This window comes from Athene cunicularia, assembly GCF_003259725.1.
Source record: "Athene cunicularia isolate RWA chromosome 10 unlocalized genomic scaffold, athCun1 chr10_part1, whole genome shotgun sequence".
Taxonomy (NCBI): Eukaryota; Metazoa; Chordata; class Aves; order Strigiformes; family Strigidae; genus Athene; species Athene cunicularia.
The window spans coordinates 20,498,207-20,518,591 of record NW_020799112.1 but is presented as its reverse complement, the minus strand read 5'-3'; the positions used below and the strand labels follow the sequence as shown (position 1 = coordinate 20,518,591).

General features: G+C 37.4%; 1 protein-coding gene across 5 annotated transcripts; it reads left to right on the top strand.

The window, feature by feature from the left end:
* The first annotated feature begins 191 nt into the window (after positions 1–191).
* AP4E1 (adaptor related protein complex 4 subunit epsilon 1) lies at positions 192–20,385 on the top strand. 5 transcript variants are annotated; one of them, XM_026856192.1, is made up of 20 exons: positions 192–287; positions 1,123–1,246; positions 3,386–3,459; positions 4,820–4,941; positions 5,793–5,952; positions 6,451–6,617; positions 7,228–7,301; positions 9,394–9,516; positions 9,606–9,715; positions 9,996–10,135; positions 11,564–11,676; positions 11,819–11,937; positions 12,541–12,843; positions 13,584–13,698; positions 14,765–14,900; positions 16,052–16,307; positions 17,035–17,610; positions 17,986–18,170; positions 18,992–19,149; positions 19,607–20,385. In XM_026856192.1, exons 2-20 carry the CDS (start codon positions 1,129–1,131, stop codon positions 19,765–19,767), a joined length of 3,210 nt encoding a protein of 1,069 aa, XP_026711993.1. In that variant the 5' UTR covers positions 192–287; positions 1,123–1,128; the 3' UTR covers positions 19,768–20,385. The 5 variants fall into 5 exon arrangements, with proteins under 5 accessions (XP_026711993.1, XP_026711997.1, XP_026711995.1 ...); XM_026856196.1 differs by lacking the exon at positions 192–287 and adding an exon at positions 1,943–2,194 and having other exon boundaries at positions 1,132–1,246; XM_026856194.1 differs by lacking the exon at positions 192–287 and adding an exon at positions 1,943–2,227 and having other exon boundaries at positions 1,132–1,246.

Genomic DNA, 20,385 nt, shown 5'->3' with positions numbered 1-20,385 from the left:
GTTGTGCGGGGCGCGGTGCGGGGCAGCGCGGCCGCGGAGCGATCGTTGCCTTCAGGGCCTGAGGCGAGCAGTCGGCGGTTGCTGCCGCGGGAGTGAGGTGTACGCGGGCTTTGGGAAGACCCCCCCGGTACTGTTAACGGATGGGTCTTTGACTTTGGCTTTATATTTTTGCCTCCAGAATTTATGCCAGATTGAAATAAATTTATTTTTTCTAGGAAGAAGAAAAATTAATCCAGCAGGAGCTAACCAGTTTGAAAACGACAGTTTCGGCCCCTACCACGACGCTTGTAAGTTCTGTTAGTGGCTACAGGCTGTGGGAACAGCAAAGGTGGAGAAAAACAGTGTTCACACTCTTTTTGCCAGGTGGAGTGTACAAGTTATCTGCGTTATAGCTATTTAATTGTCAGCGTTAAAGGTTTTGTAGCATGGTTAAAATAGTGAGGACACGGTGATTCTGGTGTGAATAAACCGTAGACATGTGGTGCCCAGAGTCAGCCGTTCTGTAGTTTCTGATATAAATGGAGACCAGAAAGGGGATAGGTGATGAACTGCTTCCATCAAATCATGTTATTTGCACGCTGGTTTTGTTCTTAGTTGTGTTGTGTGAGAAGCTGTGCTTTGTTGTATCCACTGTTGCTGGTGTCTGAGTTGCAGGAGTTGATACATTCTGGTTTGAGTTAGTTAATGCATATCTCAGTCCCACGAGTGAGAATTTGTGAAGGGAAAAATAGTTTTACCTCGCGCGTAGTGAAAACCCATCCTAGGTCAGTGTAGTGACTGGTAACAATTTGCATGAGGAGTGTGATCATCGAACATTTTGGATAATTCATATTTTCTGTGTTAATTGTAATCTACTGTTGATCACGTGCATGCTGATAAAAACAAGATAGCATCTTTAAAGATAGCGTATGGGGAGTTCTGCTCTTACAGTCAAAAACTAATACTGGCTCTCAGGAGAGTTTTATAGCAAAGGAAAAGTTACAAGTACCCTGATTTTAGAAAACATGTGTGAATGTACGTATGTTTCTATCAGATAAAGTCCTCTACTTCATTAGAGCAGAGAAAAAAAGCATAAAACGTAGCTGACGTAAAATTCTGAATAATTCGTTTTTGGTGTTTCAGAGACTGATGAAAGAATGTATGGTGAGACTCATCTATTGTGAAATGCTGGGGTATGAGTCTTCCTTTGGATATATCCATGCAATCAAGCTTGCACAGCAAGGAAACCTTTTGGAGAAAAGAGTTGGTATGTGCATGGAGCTGTAGCCTTAATATTCTCAAACTGTATTTTTAAGGTTTCTTAGGATTTATGTAAATCCTAATGTAAATTCATGTAAAAATACAACTGACTTAAAATATTCTTCTGCTTTCTTTGTCTTGTTTCATAGTCTCTCCTCTAAAGATAATTAAATCCCTAGTTTGTGATCTGTTCTGTATCTGCTTGTAGAACAGAAGGCAGGGGAATTTGATTTATATTAAATCGGTTCTTTCACTTGTTTTGATTGTGGCACCAATAAACAAGTAATTATGAGAAATTTTGTTAAAAAACAAATCAAGCTGAAAATGAGTTTATCAGGATCTGATTTCTTTAAGTACTGTAGGACACGATTAGACAAAGATGTTGATGTCAGACGCTTATCAGACAAATATTTTCTGGCTTGGTGCTAGTAGGATTTTTTTTTTTTTTAAAGTTTAGAAACAGTTGTAGGAAATGAGGCAAATAGGGAGATCCCTATAGCATAGGTGCAGAAGTTCCTGAGGAAATCTGAAAGGCTAGTTCTTAGAAATTTCATGCTGTTGTGATTTCCTTGCCTGCTAGTGTGGCTATTAACTTGTTTCCAGTAGATGGAGTTTGAAGTAGCTGTCAGCCTGTCTCGTCTGGAGAATTTCCTTGCAGTTGCTGATTCAACTGCGTAGTGAAGACATTTCTTCTTGTTTGCAGAGAAAATGGTTTAACTCCAAGCAATACTATGTCTGCATACACAGAAGGAAGGCAGTGTCTTGCGGGATATGCTTGTTTGATATCCTTTGTTTGAATTTCATCTGGATCATCTACTGAAGTATTGGAGTTTCTGAGAGAATGCGTTACGAGTGATGATTTAAAGTTGCTTTATCCCCGAGTAATGAAAGCCAGTGCACAGGTGCTCTGGTAGGGATTAAGAAATTGTCTTCACCAAGCCTGGGAGGGCAGGTGGTAAGCTGTTTTGAAGAAAACTTTGTGACCTTTGTAAGTGTCAAGAACCAATGTTTCTTGTTAACTGGTTTGAGACCTTTCCATGCTCGGGCTCTTTTTAAGAAGTCTTTGGTGAAGCAGCATTTTTGTTTGGTTGTTTTTTATTTTTAAATGCAGATGGCTTAAAGTTCTCTGGACACAAAGCGCCCTTAAGCTTTGGTCTAGTAAAAGGATGGGCGGGAGGGTTGGGTGGTTGTTGTTCTGCAGTTATATGTGATATATGAGGATGACCTTGTCTGGTTTTGGTGCAGAGTTCCAAGGTGTGTATTAAGGAATTGTCAGTTGACCCAATCAAGATGGGTTACTCTTTTAACCAATGTGAGCCTCTGAGTGAGTGAGAGCGAGCTCCATTTTTGCAGGTGTGCTAAGCTGATCAAGTCTGTGGTTTTACAAGCGGATATATCAATCTGACAGCCCAGATGATACAGTTACTTGTATCGGAGTTCCTCATTTTGATCCCCAAGCCCTGAATGAACCAAGATGTTTTTTAAGACCCATCTCCATAATACAAATATTGTCATGAGTTGTGATGCCCTCCCTACCCCTTATGCTTTTAAGTCCTTTAGTTTAAAAGGAAGAGAGGTCTTGAAGAAAAAAGTTTCTGGCAGGTTTCTTTCCTGGAGTTCTTGAATTGTTTCTTCCTTGTTAAGAAAGAACAAGGGAGTTTTTGGCATAGGATGGTGAATTTACCCTTCTGTATTCTAAGTTAAATATAAAATTTATTTGAAATTGAACTTTTTTTTTAAAAACAAGAAACAGATATGAAGAAGTGCATTTGTGTTGTCTAGTCTAGCAGCAATACACTTCTCTCTGTGCAGAGAAGATACTAGTATTCCAGGAAGTGTCTTTGCATGGCGCTCTTGACTGCTTTTATAACAATATTGTAATGTCTCTTATTTCTCACAGCTTATGAATTCTTAGCGCTTATTTGTTGAGCTTTACTGCAACTTAAATATAACTGGTTTGCCTGGAAATAAAAGAAGGTTGTCTGCTCGATATTTAAAACACGAGCAACTGTCATCCAACAGTGGGGTTTTTTGTTGGGTTTTTGTAACTGAGTTAACTTTTCTTGTATTACAGACAGTCTTAAGTTTTCTATCGTGAAGATACTTACTGCTTGAAAGTAGTAATGGAGGCTGCTTTCTTTTATAGGTTACTTGGCAGTTTCTTTATTTCTACATGAAAATCACGAACTGCTACTTCTACTTGTGAACACCGTTGTGAAGGTACAGTGTTTTTGGAGGGCTGGAGGTAAACTAAACTTGGACCAATTCTTCCTGTTCTGTGTCACACAGCATCTAAGCTATGTACTCATTAGATTTATCTTGCTCTTTTAGGTTGCTGTTTCTTCAGTTAACAATGAAAATTTGAAATGGCTTTCCCTGGCTTTTAAATTTAATCTTGGCATTCCTGCTGTTGAAGCCCTATTTTTAAATTTTCTCAAAGGAGATACACCATAGTATTTTGTTTATAAAATGTACCAATCATTTTCAACTCCAGGAGGAGCCAGGCATGCATATTTCAGTGTAAATTTTTGCTTTTAGCTGACAGCAAGTATCTTTTGATAATTGATAGAAAGTGGAAATACGCTTTGGAGTGACGTTGAAAATCTATTACCTAATAAATAGATGTAATCTCCTGTATTACTATCTTTTACATGGAGCAGTTATGACATAACTTTCTGTGTAATGATTGCTTTTATATTACAATAGACCAAAGTCACATAAATTATAGACTGAAAGTGATGCTTATTTTGTTGCAATTAAAACCTGTTTTATAGTCTTTAAAAAGCTGTCTTGAAACCACTAAGTATATAAAAAGAAGTGAAAAATGAGAATAAGGAATTAAACCAAAATGAGGACTAAAACCTATCTGGGACAAATGGCCAGAGCAAATAATCATGTCAGCTGGAAATCTTACGTGTTTCATTTGTTTTGAAAAATAATTCTAGTCTTGTATTTCATGAATTCATCCATCTTTTTTTAATTTAAGATTACAGTGAGCTATATCAGCTATTTTCATTATATTTGGGACAGACTGTGAATTTTTATTCTTTCTTTTGTAGAACATTGTGTGTAATTTGCATTTGCTCTTAGGGAGTAGGTAATGTCTCATTTTAGTGTACAGATATGTAATTGGCAGTATAATTAAGCTTGTTCTTTTTTAATTCTTTGGGCTAGATCAAAGTCACTAGAGAGAATAGTGTTGAATTCTGTGAGAAGTGACTCATCTCACTGATTGAACTAGGAACTCAGCATAGTTTTGCAATCATCAAACTATTGAAGTAAACATTGATTGGAGCTCTTATTTATTAATCTCGCTGATGTTTAAAATACAAATGTAGTTCTGTAACACACATGTGAGAAGCTGCTTGTTCCTTCTTCCTGTATAAGAGATAAAAGAACCCGATGAGCTCAGTGAGAGCTGACACTTCTCAAACACGAGCAGACAACAGGACACCTGGCAGCACGGTGCTTGCTGTAGGTGGGCTAGATCCAGACTGCTTGGGAAAGATTTGGGGTATGTCTGTGCAGAATTTAGAAGTCTAAACAAAAACTTACTGTCTTATTTCAATGATTGTGACAGGATTTACAGAGCACTAATCTAGTAGAGGTGTGCATGGCTTTAACCATTGTCAGCCAGATCTTTCCACGGGAGATGATTCCAGCTGTTCTTCCCCTAATAGAAGACAAGCTCCAGCATTCTAAGTATGTGTTCATCTACAGAATTTCAAGTGGCGTTGTACGGTTGAATTATTTAACTTTGTAGGTAGTTTTAGTAAAGTGGTGTTTTTTTCTGAGTTGTTTTTTCTAATCGTTACCTCAGAAATTTGTCCTTTCCTATCTTTTCTCTTGGATTCTTGTCTCATTCATTTGCAGTCTTGACTGACTGTTGGACAGGTATTAAGTTTTCCATAACCGGTTGTGATAAGTAAATGTAACTGAATTTATCTGCTGGAGTCCTTTTTACAAATTTGTGAATGAAGAAGTGTTTGTAGAGTGAGTGGAGAAGCAGATAAAGATCCGTGATCCTTTACTGATAGTTTTTTCTATAAAGCTGTTTATAGAAACTTTGTTGCTAGAAGTGTATCTGCAGATACCAATACCCTTGCATTGTTTGATTCTTAATTTATAATACCCCATTCACAGAGGCTAACATCATAAAGTGTTGTGTTGATTACAGAGGGAACTGCAGAATGAACTAATTCTGTGACTCCTAGACAGGTGGTTTCTGGAGCTGCACACGTGGCCACAACAGATTAGCACTGGCCAATTTCCCTGTTTATTTGGTGGCCATTCTTCTGAGTTGTCAATCTGCTGTCAAGCCCTACTATGCTTTTAAGTTCGCTTTGTCACATCCTCACTTAGATGGTATTTGCAAAGAAATATGTTATCAAATGTGTAAAACGTGTTCTCATCTCTCTCCAAATCATGAAGTTCTGATTGCTGGCAACATAATTCTACATTGCTGTAGAAATAACAAACCCAAGTTGCTTTGTTAAGTATTTCAAATAGACAGGCAGCTTCATTTGTTCTGTGTGAATCTCATTTCTCTTTAGGGAAATTATCCGAAGAAAAGCTGTTCAAGCTTTATATAAATTCTATCTCATTGCACCGAACCAAGTTCAGCATATTCATGATAAGTTCCGGAAAGCCTTATGTGACAGGGACGCTGGAGTCATGGCTGCTTCTTTGCATATTTATCTTCAAATGATTAAGGTAGGCAAAGAATTAGGAGCAATATTTGTGGGTTTTTTTAAATGCAGTGTACAGAAATTCTGCAGAAGAAACTCACTTGTAATCGTTAGAAAAGTTAATTTATGTGATCATGATTATCTGCGTTGTGTGTGTTTGTGCTGGCTCTCAGTGTAGCTTGACATACCCACTGGCATGATCTGAATGCTCAGCATTATTGGCATCCTTAGCTAGAGGTTCTAAGTTTTACAGTGTGTTCAGGGGGTTGCTGAAATTTGTGGAGTGTGGGTTTGTTTTTTTTTAACTGTTGCCTTCAAGTTACATTCACTCCCTTTGCAAATGTGTGAGAAAATAGCATAGGTTTAAAGTGAAGAGCTTACAGATGTTTGGGGATGAGAAGTTTGATTTAAAGAAATGAAACCATCGGTGTAGGTATTTTGATCTTATGCCAGCTGTGGATTATTTTTACTTTTGAGGTGCTGTATCAAAATATTTGAATTGTATTTCTTTTTCCTTATGTAGGAAAACCCATCTGGATACAAGGACTTGACTGGGAGTTTTGTAACTATCCTAAAGCAGGTAGTGAGAGGAAAGCTCCCTGTCGACTTCAACTATCACAGCGTGCCAGCACCATGGTTACAAATTCAGCTTTTAAGAATATTGGGGCTGTTAGGAAAAGATGATCCAAGGTAACTAGATATTTCTCTGTAGTTAATATTCAGAAGGAAAAAAGAATACAGTCATGACCTGTATACCTCATAGACAGCTTTGTTTTGTTTTTATAAGAGGATTTCAGTGTTGAACTTCTTTAAACTTCTTTATTTGTTGTTAACCAGTACAGTGACCAGATAATTTTTAATCTGCAGAATTAATTCCCTAGGTTCTGGATGGGCTAAACAATTGATTATTGTGGAATATGCTTGAAATATATTTTTGCTAGGACTTCTGTTACTAGGTTACCAAACAATGTGTGTAAATTTGGAGTAAAGATACTTTGTTTTGTGAGGACCTGGTTGTCTTTGATCCTTTTACTGTTGATGTTTTGGGTTTTTTTTATACAAGCAGTGAGGGAAGCGTTTGCAGCTTTCAGAAGAAACATTTGCCACATCACAAGAATAAAAACATCTTGTTAGCTGCCATTTAGAAACATGTTATAGAGCTCTGCCATGTTATTAAAGCACATATGTGGATGTGAATAATTTGTTACAGATTTCTATACTAGTGTTTGAGCTGTCTGGCAAAATAAGGCTACATGCTTGTTGGTGATACAGATTGATTTTTTTTTTTTTTTTTAAACAGGACAAGTGAATTGATGTATGATGTTTTAGATGAATCTTTAAGAAGAGCAGAGATAAATCATAATATTACATATGGTGAGTGTGGCTATTTTATGTAATTATCAGTATTTGGAAAGGTTGAAAATGTGAGTAGTTTATCATGCTAAACTACTTACGCAGTATTTCTGAAAAACCTAATTATATTCTTAATGGACATTTAAGAATACTGTTGTTAACTAGTAAATTGTAAAACAAGTAATGTGTTGCTGTACAGTGCAACTTTTTATCATTGAAGTAAAACATTTTTATTTCCTGGGAATTCATCTTGACTCAAAAGCTTAAAATCTTTGCATTGTCTTTTGCCCTCAGCTTCTTCCCGAAAACTCTTACTGAACATTGCTTAAGTTGAAAAAAAAGATAAAAGAAAAAACCTAGTGATACAGTTAGCTTATTAGAAATGCTTAAATCTTCTTTTCCCTGGCCTGAGAAAGGCAATGAAAAGTGTGCAAGAGTGACAGCAACAGTTCTACAGGGCTGTAAAGGGCTTTTCCTGCAGCCAGTAAATATGCAGTTAATAAAATTACACCTCCAGGATTCAGTGATAGTGGTGCCTGCAAAAAAATGGGCTTGACACACATCTCAATTTAAACTTTCTAGGAAATGGTAGCTGGCTATGTTAATTCCATTATGTTCTCAGAGAAAGCTGTATTTGTTGCTCAAACAAAGCAAAAGGAATAATTGCACCATGAAATTTTTTCTAATAAAAGTTAAGCAATTTATTTGGATTTTTTTCTTTGCCTTCCCCTCCCCAGGTCTTAATACCTCCCCAAACATCCAGATCTGATGTTTTAGAACTCTACATTAAGAGCTGCTTCACTATTAAAAAATCCTAAAAGCTCCCATAATTTTGTTACAGTAGAGCCTCATAGGTGTTGCCAAAGTACCTGTGCTAATGGAATGGAAAGAAAATTGAGACTTCTAAAAAAAAAAAAACAAAAAACCCCAAACCAAAAAAACCAACAACCCCCCCCCAAAAAAAAACAACCCAAAAAACCAACCAACCACTGAGAGGGGGGGAGAGGAACATGGCCCAGAGCTCTAATGCCTACTTGACAGATACTGTGTAAAGCATTGTGTAAGCTTCACTTGCACTAAAAAGGGGAGCTTTGAGGGAGATTTTTTTTCGGTAAATAATAAATGAAGAAGCATCTGTCAGATGTTTAGTGTATTCAGTGTATTGCTTTTATTCTTTTAGGCAAGAACATACAAGATACCGGGAGGTGTGTTGCCTTATAATGCAGACAGTTTGCACTTGCAGTTGCTAAGAGTTAAACATTAAATCTGTTTTAAGCACTTAAGGAGCCAAAATGGGCGGTATATTATGATTTATACAAGGACATATATTTTAGGTTTATAGTTTTGTTCACATTTATAAACCTTCATTGATGATCCCAGACAAAACAATGCAACTCTGAGTGATTTGCTCTTTCTTACACAAAGTCCTTCATTATTGCATCTTTCTTGCTTCTTCTAGGAAATTGAGTAGTTAGTCTTTCTCAGATTTAGTTTTGTAATGCTTAAGAAGAGTAGGTGGGTAATTTAGAGATTGAAGTACAAGAACAACTGAAAATTACATCATGATTTTACTCAGGAGGAGTAACTTGGTCCAAACCTTTGCCTGAATTGTTGCTGCAGAGGATTAATTACTTTCAATGTGTTGTTGAAGTTTACTTGTAGCTTTTTCTCAAACAACTGCATAAAGTTGGTTTTATTAAAGTAAGAATGTTCTTTGGATGATTTTGGCTGTTGGTAGTAGCTAAGAAATCATGAATTAATTGAAAAATATTTTGTCTCGGATCCTTTATGGTTGCCCATTGGCTTTCTAAAGACAATCCTAGCCCAGTTCCTTGAGCAGCTATGGGAGACTTCAAGGTTGGAAGAACTTTAAGGACAGAAGGTTGTATGCACAACTGCAAAGCCTAATAAAAAATATGTATATAGTAAGAGGTAGTCTTCCATTTTGTTTTTACTTATGTCAGTAGGCACACTGCGGTTAGATTCAGTGGGGATGAGACAGCACTGCAGTCCTCAATACAATCAATGAGTTTGCTTATTAAAAATTTTTGCATTATAAAAGTATTTAATACACATTAATTACATGTCTTTTTCCCCCGCTCTTCCCCTCCAGCCATCTTGTTTGAATGTGTCCAAACAATTTATACAATTCATCCGAAATCTGAACTACTTGAAAAGGCTGCCAAGTGCATTGGAAAATTTGTTTTGTCACCCAAAATTAATTTGAAATACTTAGGTAAGGATACCTGATTTCATGGAGATGTTTTTAATTTGGTCATAGCAGTATCCATTCTCTTATATTCCTTCCAATTACTTACATTCTAGGTTTAAAGGCTCTGACCTACGTGATCCAGCAGGATCCTAATCTGGCACTTCAGCACCAAATGACAATAATTGAATGTTTGGACCATCCAGATCCCATTATTAAAAGGGAGGTCAGTGAATTTTTAAACATCAAAAATTAAGTTAATTTTTAAGATGGGTGATTTTTCTAAAATGAGTGCCGTAAAGGCGTACTGTGTCTCAGATATTGTGAGAGATCAGTTAGAGATAATATTAATGTGACGACATATGCAGATAAGCAGTGTATTTCATTTAAGACTTGCCAAATACAGTTGCTCAATTTGGCATCATACACAACTGCTACTGTTTGCCTGTTTCCTTTTTTGAGTCATCAGAGCCAATTAAATACAATTTTTTTGCTTTCTCTTTCAGACTTTAGAGCTTCTCTATAGAATTACAAATGGGCAGAATGTCATTGTCATAGTTCAGAAGATGCTTGACTACTTAAAAGAAAGCAAAGAAGAATATGCTATCATCAACTTAGTTGGCAAAATAGCTGAACTAGCTGAGAAATATCCTTTTGTTTCTGAACTAGCTGAGAAATATCCTTTTGTTTTTCTGAACTAGCTGAGAAATATCCTTTTGTTTTTCTGAACTAGCTGAGAAATATCCTTTTGTTTTTCTGAACTAGCTGAGAAATATCCTTCTGTTTTTCTGACACTTTGGAGTCAGAGCTCAGGCAAACGTAACATTCATACCTTTCAAAGCATCTTTCATGATCTTTTGAAGGAGGAGGTGTTACAGCTGTGCTTTCCATGCTTTCCAATGGAAAAAAACCTACAGAAGAAAATGCGTACAGCAGTGACCACAGCGTTTCACAGAGAGAAAGTAATGGCACTCAAAACACTTGGCTTTGGAGTTTAGTATTAAAACCTCTTGTTTTTAAATGAAAACTTTGACATATTGCATGGAGGTGCCTCAGTGCTACATTGAGTGCTGTTCTGTAATTGTGGGAGTGATCTTCCTATTGGGAGAGCATTTCGTTGGTATATGGGTTTTAAGAATAACACACTTTCAATACATAAAAGATCCTTTTGACTATGCCAAAAAGTGCTGATTAGGGATTTGGATCTGGTGGACATTGCTGTTAGACTTGCCATTGCCTGATTTTCTGTATGCTTGTCTGAAAATTGGAGTGTAAGCTACAACAGAGAGCTGCCTTACCATCCTGTTTGTACACTGCTTGGCACAGACAGTAGTGTACAAAAAAGCTGTATTGAAAATTTCCATTTGGTAAGTGCAGAAATTTCTGTACTGTTGAAAATTTCCATTCAGGAAGGCAGAAGCTAACTTTCAAAGTTAGCAAAGGCTGATCAAATCTTAAGTATATAAAAAAAAATACAAACACCCAATGCTAATTTCTGTGGAGTATTTAAAAATCTATTGTTTTTAGTACATCGACAGCAAAACACTGCTAAAAAGAACTGCTAGTCTATCACTGATCAAGTGGTACTGGGTAAATGAAAGATTATGCTGGAAAGCTAGCATGGAACAAGTGTGAACTGAAAATATACAGCAGGGCAAGTTTCCAGAGCTAAATCCTTGTGTGAACGTGTCTGTTCCTACTGCGTGATGTCTGTTTAAACTCTTTATTTTTCACTATAACATTCATGCACAATTTAAGATGTATTGGTTGAGAAGCCAGCAAATTACACAGAATGGGTAGCTGTTAAGTTGATGCACAGGCTTTTTCAACAGGGCAGTAACTTAAGGCTTCTCTGCTTGAGCCCCAGTTTTCATCATGATTACAGGAAACACTTTATAAAAGGTACAGGAATATTTCCTCTTCAGTTAGCTTGAGCTGATATTTGAGCATCAGGCCCCAGCTGACTGAGGAAAACAAGATGGGTAGCTTATTTATGGACACTTTCCTTAGGAAACACACTAAAAAAGAAAGGAGAAGTTATGCCTTAGCACTTCATTCCTTAACATCTGGACACATATGCCCCTGACAACGAGTGGTTCATCCAGACGATGAATGCTGTGTTTTCAGTTGGAGGTGACGTCGTGCATCCTGATATCCCAAACAACTTCCTGAGACTGTTGGCTGACGGTGAGTAACGCAAGGAATGCTCTGAAGAGTTAGACCTGTTCCTTAATCATCTGGCGCTTTTTTTTTTTTAAATGCACTTTGAAATATTTGATGCGAGGTGTTATTTGCGTTTCAGGCAGAGTATGTATTGTTTTCTCTCTAGGGTTTGATGATGGAAAAGAAGATGACCAGCTGCAGATGTATGCAGTACAGTCTTATTTAGCATTACTTGAAGAGGAAGATGCGTTGTATCCACAGAAATTCCTTCAAGTTATGAGTTGGGTAAGGTAGATGCATGGGCAAAATGGAATATGCAGATATGAGGAAACTGTTTAAAGGTTTTTAACTTTTATTTTTAGTCATGAATATCCTGTTCTTACTTGAAGTCAATATAATATGCTGAAATCTATTCTTAGTGACCTCTTGGTGCCCAAAGACTGCTTAGCTTGCCACGGTTTGTGGAAAAGCTGACTTGCTCCCTTTGAGGCAGGTGACTTGGAATGGTTTAGCAGCCACATGAACCTGACTGCGTGCTGAGAGCCTTTCTGTCTTCATCAGAGCTAGGCCAGATGTGGTTGTGAAATCCATTTTTAGCCTCGCAGGTGGCTGGCCAGGTGCTATGCTAGTATTGTCTGGTACCTGGGTAAGCTTCAGCTTCCACCCAAGGAACAGGCTGCAGTGTGAGTAAACACAAAGGTCACTTCAAGCCCTTGACATTTAAACCACAAAATGGTGAAGGAATAATCTAGAATGTGTTTAAATAACAGATTGTTGAATGTGAGGTGGATTTTATTGTGTTGCTATTTAGTACTACATTCCAATTTCAAAACTGAAAGTGCTGCTCTGCGTGACTACATGCATGTTTTGTCTGTTCTTTGTGAATAGGTGTTGGGGGAATATTCCAGCCTTGTTACAGATGTTGATCCAGAAGTTATTTTGACAAAACTACACAGTCTGCTGAAGAAGACCTTTGTTACTTCTGAAACTAAAGTGTGGATAATGGCTGCAGTCACCAAGATAGCATCACGTACCTCCTGTTCCAAAACAGTTGACGAACTAATCCAAGAATTCAGCAACTCTCTAGATACCTGCATGAGACAGTATGCCTTCGAGTTGAAGCATCTGTGTGAAGACAAAGCACTGATGAAAACCTTGCTTCCCTTTGATGCTAGTTGCAGTGACATGGTGGTGAGGCAGCTGCAATGTTTAATCTTCACAAATCCTATTTGCAGTTCGAGGGGTCGAATGTTTTAGTAAAAAAGTATTTTCAAAATGAATATTTGACTCTTCTGACTGTTGCCAGGTTCTAGTCTGCTTAAAGTCAGTTTCCAGAAACAGGCTTTTTCAGGCATATGTGATGAATCATACTGTTCTATACTGAAAGTGAAAGAACCATGGTGTTTAGTTAGTAAGCTGGAGTAGCTTTTAACAAACTTACTGTTTCATATGCTGGTTTATTTTTCTGGTTTTTAAAGACAAGTTAGGCCTGCTTTAGTGATATGGTACTGCTTTTTAATTCAGAGGATTTGCTTCCTGTTTAAGAGCTATTGATCTTGGCACTGAAATGTCCATAATAAATAATGGAAAATATTACTGATATTGCTGAGGTTTTTGAGGGGGGTATTTTTAATTCAGTATTTTCATATCACGGTAGGATGAACCATTTTGGGAAAATTCCACTCTGATTTTTTTTCTTGTTCACATTAAAAAAAAATTGTGGAGGAGTTAAGTTACAAATCTCTAGCTCAAAGTCTGTTTCAACATACTTGCTTAATAATTTTTGATAATACAGCAGATATACTGGTAGATATGGGAAATGAGGCAGAAGATCTTGGTTTGTGGATGAGACACAATGTTCTTCTGGTAACATCAGGCTCAGGTATAGAAAATATTTTTCTCGCTTTCTCACTTTGTTTAATCCCATTTAGGTAGATGCTTCCTTGTCTTTTCTGGATGGGTTTGTGGCTGAGGGACTTGGTCGTGGTGCAGCACCGTATAAACCTCATCACCAGAGACAAGAGGAGAAACTTTCTCAGGAAAAAGGTGACACTTAGTTTACTGCACTTATTAAATAGCTGGTAAATTGCCCGATAAGTATTAACAAACACTCTAAGTGTACTGTTCATATTCTTTCTTAAAGTAATGTTATCTTAATGCATTTCTTGTCTGTAGACTTTAATTTAGAATTTAGTTACAGATCTGTCTAGCTGGTATATGTAGCTGTTCATTTATCATAGGTTGCTTTTCTGCTGAGAATGTTTTACTATAATCTCTGCTGGTCTATGGGATCTGAAATTTATGGTGATTATTAAAGTGAAAGCAAATGGTTCCTGACTTTACTATACTGAGCACTTAGTCTTCCCTGTGGATTATTTTTAAAAGAAGATTATTTTTTTTTTTTGAGTGTGCAGGTTAATGCATACTTTAAGCCTGCTAGAAAATTCAAAATTTTGGTGGAGAAATGTTGAACCAGGTTGAATTATGTTAGAACTGAATATTCTATACTGTTTTTTTTTCTGTGTAAAGCCTAAGGAGGGATGCAAAGAAGAGTCTGCACTCTGTTTCATATGTAACAATGACTGCTTACGTTATAGTCCAACAATTTTTAGAAGCTATTCAAGCTACATTTTGATTCATGAAATGTAACTAAGGTGGCTGGTTCTGAATCCCGGTTTGCAAGTTCTGGTGAAAATGATTTATCACCCAAGGTTTCAAGTATGTTTGCGAAGCAGACAGTGATGTATGGACATAATGCTGTGGACTCGATGTTGTTTATAGGCTTATGAACAAATGCAAAAGCTCACTTATTTAGATCCAATACAGTACTTCTCTCTACAGGTGCTAAGCATTGTCAGACGTTTCGGTGATACGCTGTAAAATCACTATTTCTGTTTAATTGTGGTATCTAAAATACCAAATGAATACACGCTTCAGATAAATCCTATGTCTAAAAAACTTGAGACCAGAAACATTCATTTTTAACGAGGTTAGGATCCTGAATGGAAAGCCTGAGAAGTGCAACCCTACAGCATATCTTATTTTTCAGAAAATAGTTTTCTTGATTACCTTTTTATGCCTCATTGTAATTCTAAGATTGTCTGTCTTGCAGCTCTGAATTTTGAACCTTATGGATTGTCATTTGTTTCAAGCGTGTCCTCATCTGGTGTCACCGGTAGACAGTCGCCCACTGGTTTATCTTTTGGTTCTGATACCTCTGGTAATAGTGCTGAGACAGGGCACAAAGAGTGAGTTAATTTGTTTGAAACGAAGTGCATTTCAGCCTCTGTTCTTGTCGGTATCATGTGTCTTTGCTTCTTCATTACGTGGAACTAAAAAGAATGCAGTTGGACTTGGAAACCTCTTAGCATGTAAAAAGAAATTGAAATGGTGTCATCTTTGAAATAACTAGAACAATGCTGTTGCAGTTACACTGTTTTTCCACTTTCTTCACAACGTGGCAAAATTGGCTCTTTTGGAGGGTGTTTTAAAAGTAATGTATGACATTACTAACGTGGTAAAATTGGGACAGGATTACTTGATGATTGCATGATTAAGTTTTTGGTTTTTTTTTTCCTCTGGTTTCCTTATTTTTCTTACAGGCTGTGCTTAATGTTTTATGACCTTACAATAATGTACCTTTTAAGGAAACTATTGGATAGAAGTGAGGCTAAGATTCACAGATACTCCTTAAGTTTTAGAACACTACAGATAAATTCCACATCCATGGTTTCGTACAAATTAATAACTGTATCCTAGTACGCAGGAAACCTTGGAAGCGTTTTCAGATTCGTTAAGCAGTTGGTGTAAGAAAACTTAAGTGAGGCTTTTAGGTGTAGGACTTGCAGCATTTCAGCCCGAGTCTGTTGAATGAACCTAGAGTTCAGGGGTTTGAGAACATGAAGGTTTTTTGTAAGAAATACCACGTTCTAGGTCTCTTCTAATTTTCAGTCTCTTGCTGTAACTTAAACTATTTTTTAAGGAAAAGCAATAGAACTATTTAACCGAATAGAACTATTAACAGAATCTCCCAGGGAGAAAGATAGATTCACTTTTAAAAAATGATTTGAATACATTCTAAATGTAATCTGAAACTCTGACTGGGTTTGGCAAGCACAGTCTACCACTGTCTGCAGGTGTCTAATGCTGTCTTAAAATAGGTTTGTACTTAGGACTATATAGCTTAGGCCAAGTCTGCATTTGCAGGGTGTTTTAAAAGTAATGCATGACACTACTAACATAGAACTGCATGCAGATGTGAAAGTGTTTATATTTTACTACTTGCTGTGTATTTCAAAGTACTAAAGGTGTGAATGGTGTTTGAAGTCGGGTGTTGGTATGTTTCTAGGAACGGGATGTTCATGCAGTTGATCCTGCTTTGTTTTCTTTGCCATTTTAGGACAAATACTCTGAAACTTGAGGGAGTACGCAAGCTATGGGGAAAAGAAGGCTATCTTCCAAAGAAAGAAAACAAAGTAGGAAAAGAAACCGAGCCACAAACTCTTTCTTGTGGCAGCTTATTAGCAGGGCAGGTGGGTGAATCTCCTGCCTTGCAGTCTGATCAAGTTGCCAGCCTCTCAGAGGAGGACAAAGAGAAGCAGCAGTTAGCATCAACTTTGTTTATTGGTCTGGGATCGAGTACTGGTGTCAGTCTGGTAAGTGGCTCTTTTGAGACTTACTGGTTTAAAGTTTATGTATTGCCTTATTTATATATGAATAGCTGCAATTGTAAATGAAGATCAAATTAGCGTTGAGGTAAAAACTGAGTCATTGGAAAAACTTGAAAATCACTTTTGTAATCTGATAATTTGTTAAGAACCTGAAATGGGTGGGATATTACTGATTGAGTAACTAGAACTCCCCTCTGTTTATATGTTGCGCTTCAGAGTTTTAGTCCCAGTCTCCCCTAGCAGCTGTTCCTCGACCCAGCTTTGCAGAGCTATTGGTGTTCACTTGCAGTAATGCTAGAGTTCGACACCCTATGTCAAGACCATTTTTTTAATGTACGATAATATGCAGAGCATTGAAGAATTCACCCTTAGGTAATTCTTTTAAGACCGGCATTAGCATATCAGCCAGCTCAAATCTTACCACTGGTTTAACCAGAAAATGTTTCCCTATGTTTTCTTTTTGATAGGAGCTTTTAGTTTATGTTTTAGAGAACCTAGAGTCATCCTTGCATTACAGGCTAATCCCATATCCTGTAAGAAATACAACAGCAGCATGTTTCTGGATCCCTTGGAATGTTTGGAATCTATTTGCATGTGTCATCTGAAGTGATTCCTTGGTCATTATTTGTCCTTGCTCATGCTGTTGACAGTAACACAGCTGATTGCTAGAAGCTTCACCAGCCTTTTTTAAAAATTTGTTTTTCATTTTCAGATGGGGAAAGTGGACACAACTACTCAGAAGTTCAAAAGAAAATCAAAGATAAATGAAACTCAAAGTAGCGAGGAGGTGTCAGACTTCCAAATTAGTGCTGCTTCAGATTTTGGTCCCTTACTTGATACTGCGCCTATTAACGTGGAAGACTGCGAGGGAAATACACACACGAGGTTAAGAAAATCCTCTCTGTGTTCTTCAGATATTGTAGAAGAAACTTTAGCATTTGAAACGCCTCAGTCTCTAAAAAAATCTGGGCTGGATGAGAGACTTTCAGATAGTAGGCTGTCACAGTCATCTTTGTTTGCTGACAGTAACATGGAAATTTTTCAGCCTTCTCCAAGTGCTCAGTGTGAAGGTGCCGGTAAAACACCCTCGGTCCCTTCCTTGCCAGAGGAGTTACAAGACCTCACTCACTCCGAAGTACTGGAACTTTGTCAGAGTGATGCCTTAGCTCTGCATTTATGTAAGGTGTGGACAGATGACTCTCTGTTGCTCACCATTTTTGTTTCAAATAAAACCGCTTCTGCGCTTAATGCTGTGAGTTTAGTGTTTGAAGAAGCAGAATATTTTCAGGTAAGAAACTTTGTTTCCGTTACATTTTAAATTCACTTGGAACTTTTTGGGTTTTGCTTGCATTTAAGTGTTTGGTTTAATGTGATGGTCATGCCTTTTTCCTAAATACTGTGCATTTCTTTAAATACTGTGGTATGGCCATTACACCCTAAAGGGTAGTGAAAGAAATCTCTGTTCTAAACTTAGTGTCATTTGGTAGATGTTAATGTCCTCGATGAGAGCTGAGAAAGGGTGACTCTGTTCACCCGCCAAATAGTCCAAGAAACATCAATTGAAATAAAAGGCACTTACACAATTTTATAGCTGTATCTTAGCCACTTACTTAACTCGACAGCAAGACTTAATATTCTATATTGCTTTTAAAAAATGATACAGGTTTTGGAGAGTCCCACCTACCAGTTTCCTGTAATTGAAGCTCAGTGTGTGGAACATTGCCAGAAATGTGTGTGGATGGACAAAGTCTGTACACAGGGAATTCTTTCTGCCTCTGTTCATTGCCAGTCAGAGCTGGAAACTCACCTTCAGTTTTCAATAACTTTATCATTGTTGGACTTTATCAGGTAAATAAAATAAGATGCACTTTTAAAAAATAAGTATTAGACAAGGTCAGGGTAATTTGGGTACTGATTATGAAAATGTAAGGCTTCATCTTGAGCAGCTAATCTACTTGAGATGACTGTTAAAGGTAGTAAATGGTTATTTATACACTTACGAAAAAGGGGCAGAGTTCCAGGAAGTATAAAGCCGCTGAGACTCTTGACAGTAGCAGCAGGTTAGAACAGTCCTGAACCTACAGAATGTGTTTTTGAGGAGGCCAACAGGATTGAGCGAACGGAAGGGCGTGCTGATTTGAAATACGGCATAACAGAAACGTGCCAAACTGAAATAGGTGATTTGGGTAGAGACCCACACCTTATATGAAAAGGCTGACGGACTTTTTCAGGAGAAGAAAGCTCGTTCTTTCCGTTTTTGAACACTGCATTTCTTTCAGGAGTAGAAGAAGCAAGTGTTCTTTTTCCGGTAGAATTTTCTGTTTTATAGTGAAATCCACCGTGCTTTCCATAATAAAGCCTGCATCTCACTGAACTTGTTGAATTGCTTTCAGTGAGCAGATATCTCAACGCCATTCACTTTGGTCTTCCATTTACATAGAATAATGTTGGTTTTTTATTTTTTACATTTAGAAATTTAAAAATTTAAAGCAAGGAACAGAAACTTTTTTTAAAATGCTAAACTGGGAAGAGAAGGGTCTTGTTTAAACAATGTGTATTTGCTTATTGCTTGCTTTATTGTTCAGTTTTTTCCCACACGTCATTTTTTTGAGACACGTATACTCTGAATAACGCATTTTGCTAAGATATGTGGTGAACCTATTTTTTAGACCAATGGAAATGACTACGGAAGACTTTGGGAAGCTGTGGTTATCCCTTTCCAATGATGTGAAACAGAATATAAAACTGTCATCTTCTCAAGATTCCCTTTCAGCAGCTATGAGTACACTACAGCAAAAGCTGAAACTCCATATAGTTGACACTATAGGTGAGTGGAAGTACGCTGTAAGGTGGCTCACAACCTGTAATTTCTCCCGGGAAGATAAGTGCATGGAAGCAGGTATCTTGGAGAGTTTTAGGCAGGGAATGTTTAGCAGCATAGTAAACACGGGCTTGTTATCCTCTGGACTGTATTTGACTTACTCAGGGATGCATGTGAAGAGTGATGTGAAGGAACAAGTGTACAGCAGACAGTAAATTCTACAAGGGAGCAAACTCTTTGCCTGTGAAGAGTTTTGGACAGGGCAAAAAAATGGGAATGAAGCTATATGGGGTTGCATTTGTGAGGTGTGGGTTTTGGCGATGTGTTAGAGGAGTAGGGGTGAAAGTAGAAGAGAACAACAGAAAGGGAGTTCGAGACACAGATATGTTTTTTTGTGAACTGCACTATAGCTGTCATTATTTAATTGTTACTTAATTTTTTCTGTGGCCTCTTTTGTTTTAAGGTAATGAGGGAATACTGGCGTGCCAGCTGCTCCCATCCGTGCCCTGCCTGCTGCACTGTCGTACTCACTCAGGGATGCTGGCTCTGTGGTTCAGGTCACCTTGTGCTGCTCTTCCAGATGGTTTGCTTTATCAGTGTCAAAAGGTGATGGAGGAATCCTAGTAACAGTAGTGCCTGCCTTAATCATTTGGTGTGTGAAAAGCTAATCAAAGACTTGCACAGATAAGTACCAAAGCTAAATTAATAAACTGCTGCTCAGAAGTATAAAAAAGTTTTCTTCCAGCTGGCATATGTCCTGTGGACTTGAGGGGAAAGAACAACCTAAATGACTCCTGCAAAAACATGCTCAGGACTGTACAGTGACTAACAAGCAATCCATTAAAGTATTGTTACCTGTTTAAGTGAAATGTATATTTCTTAATTTTGTTGTAAATGACTGAAAGTATTTATTTTTATTATGCAGCTTTTATAGATGCCAACAACTACTCCTCATAGCAACTACTTAAATATGATTTTAAATAAAACATATCTCCATTATGAGGTCAGACTTGATCAGTTTTCCAGAACACGTGGTTTTATTTTAATAATTTTTCTAAAGCTATTTTTAAGCACTGCTGGCAACAAGACCTGTATTAGTGGTTGTATAAAGTAACTTATGTAGCAACAAATGCATGTTTTGAATATTGTTAAAAAGATTTTAGTGAGCAAGACACTTCCCGTGGTGTTCGGTATTTCCCGTTTAGGTGGTAACATCTAAATAGGTTTTTGGTGGGAGGGCCT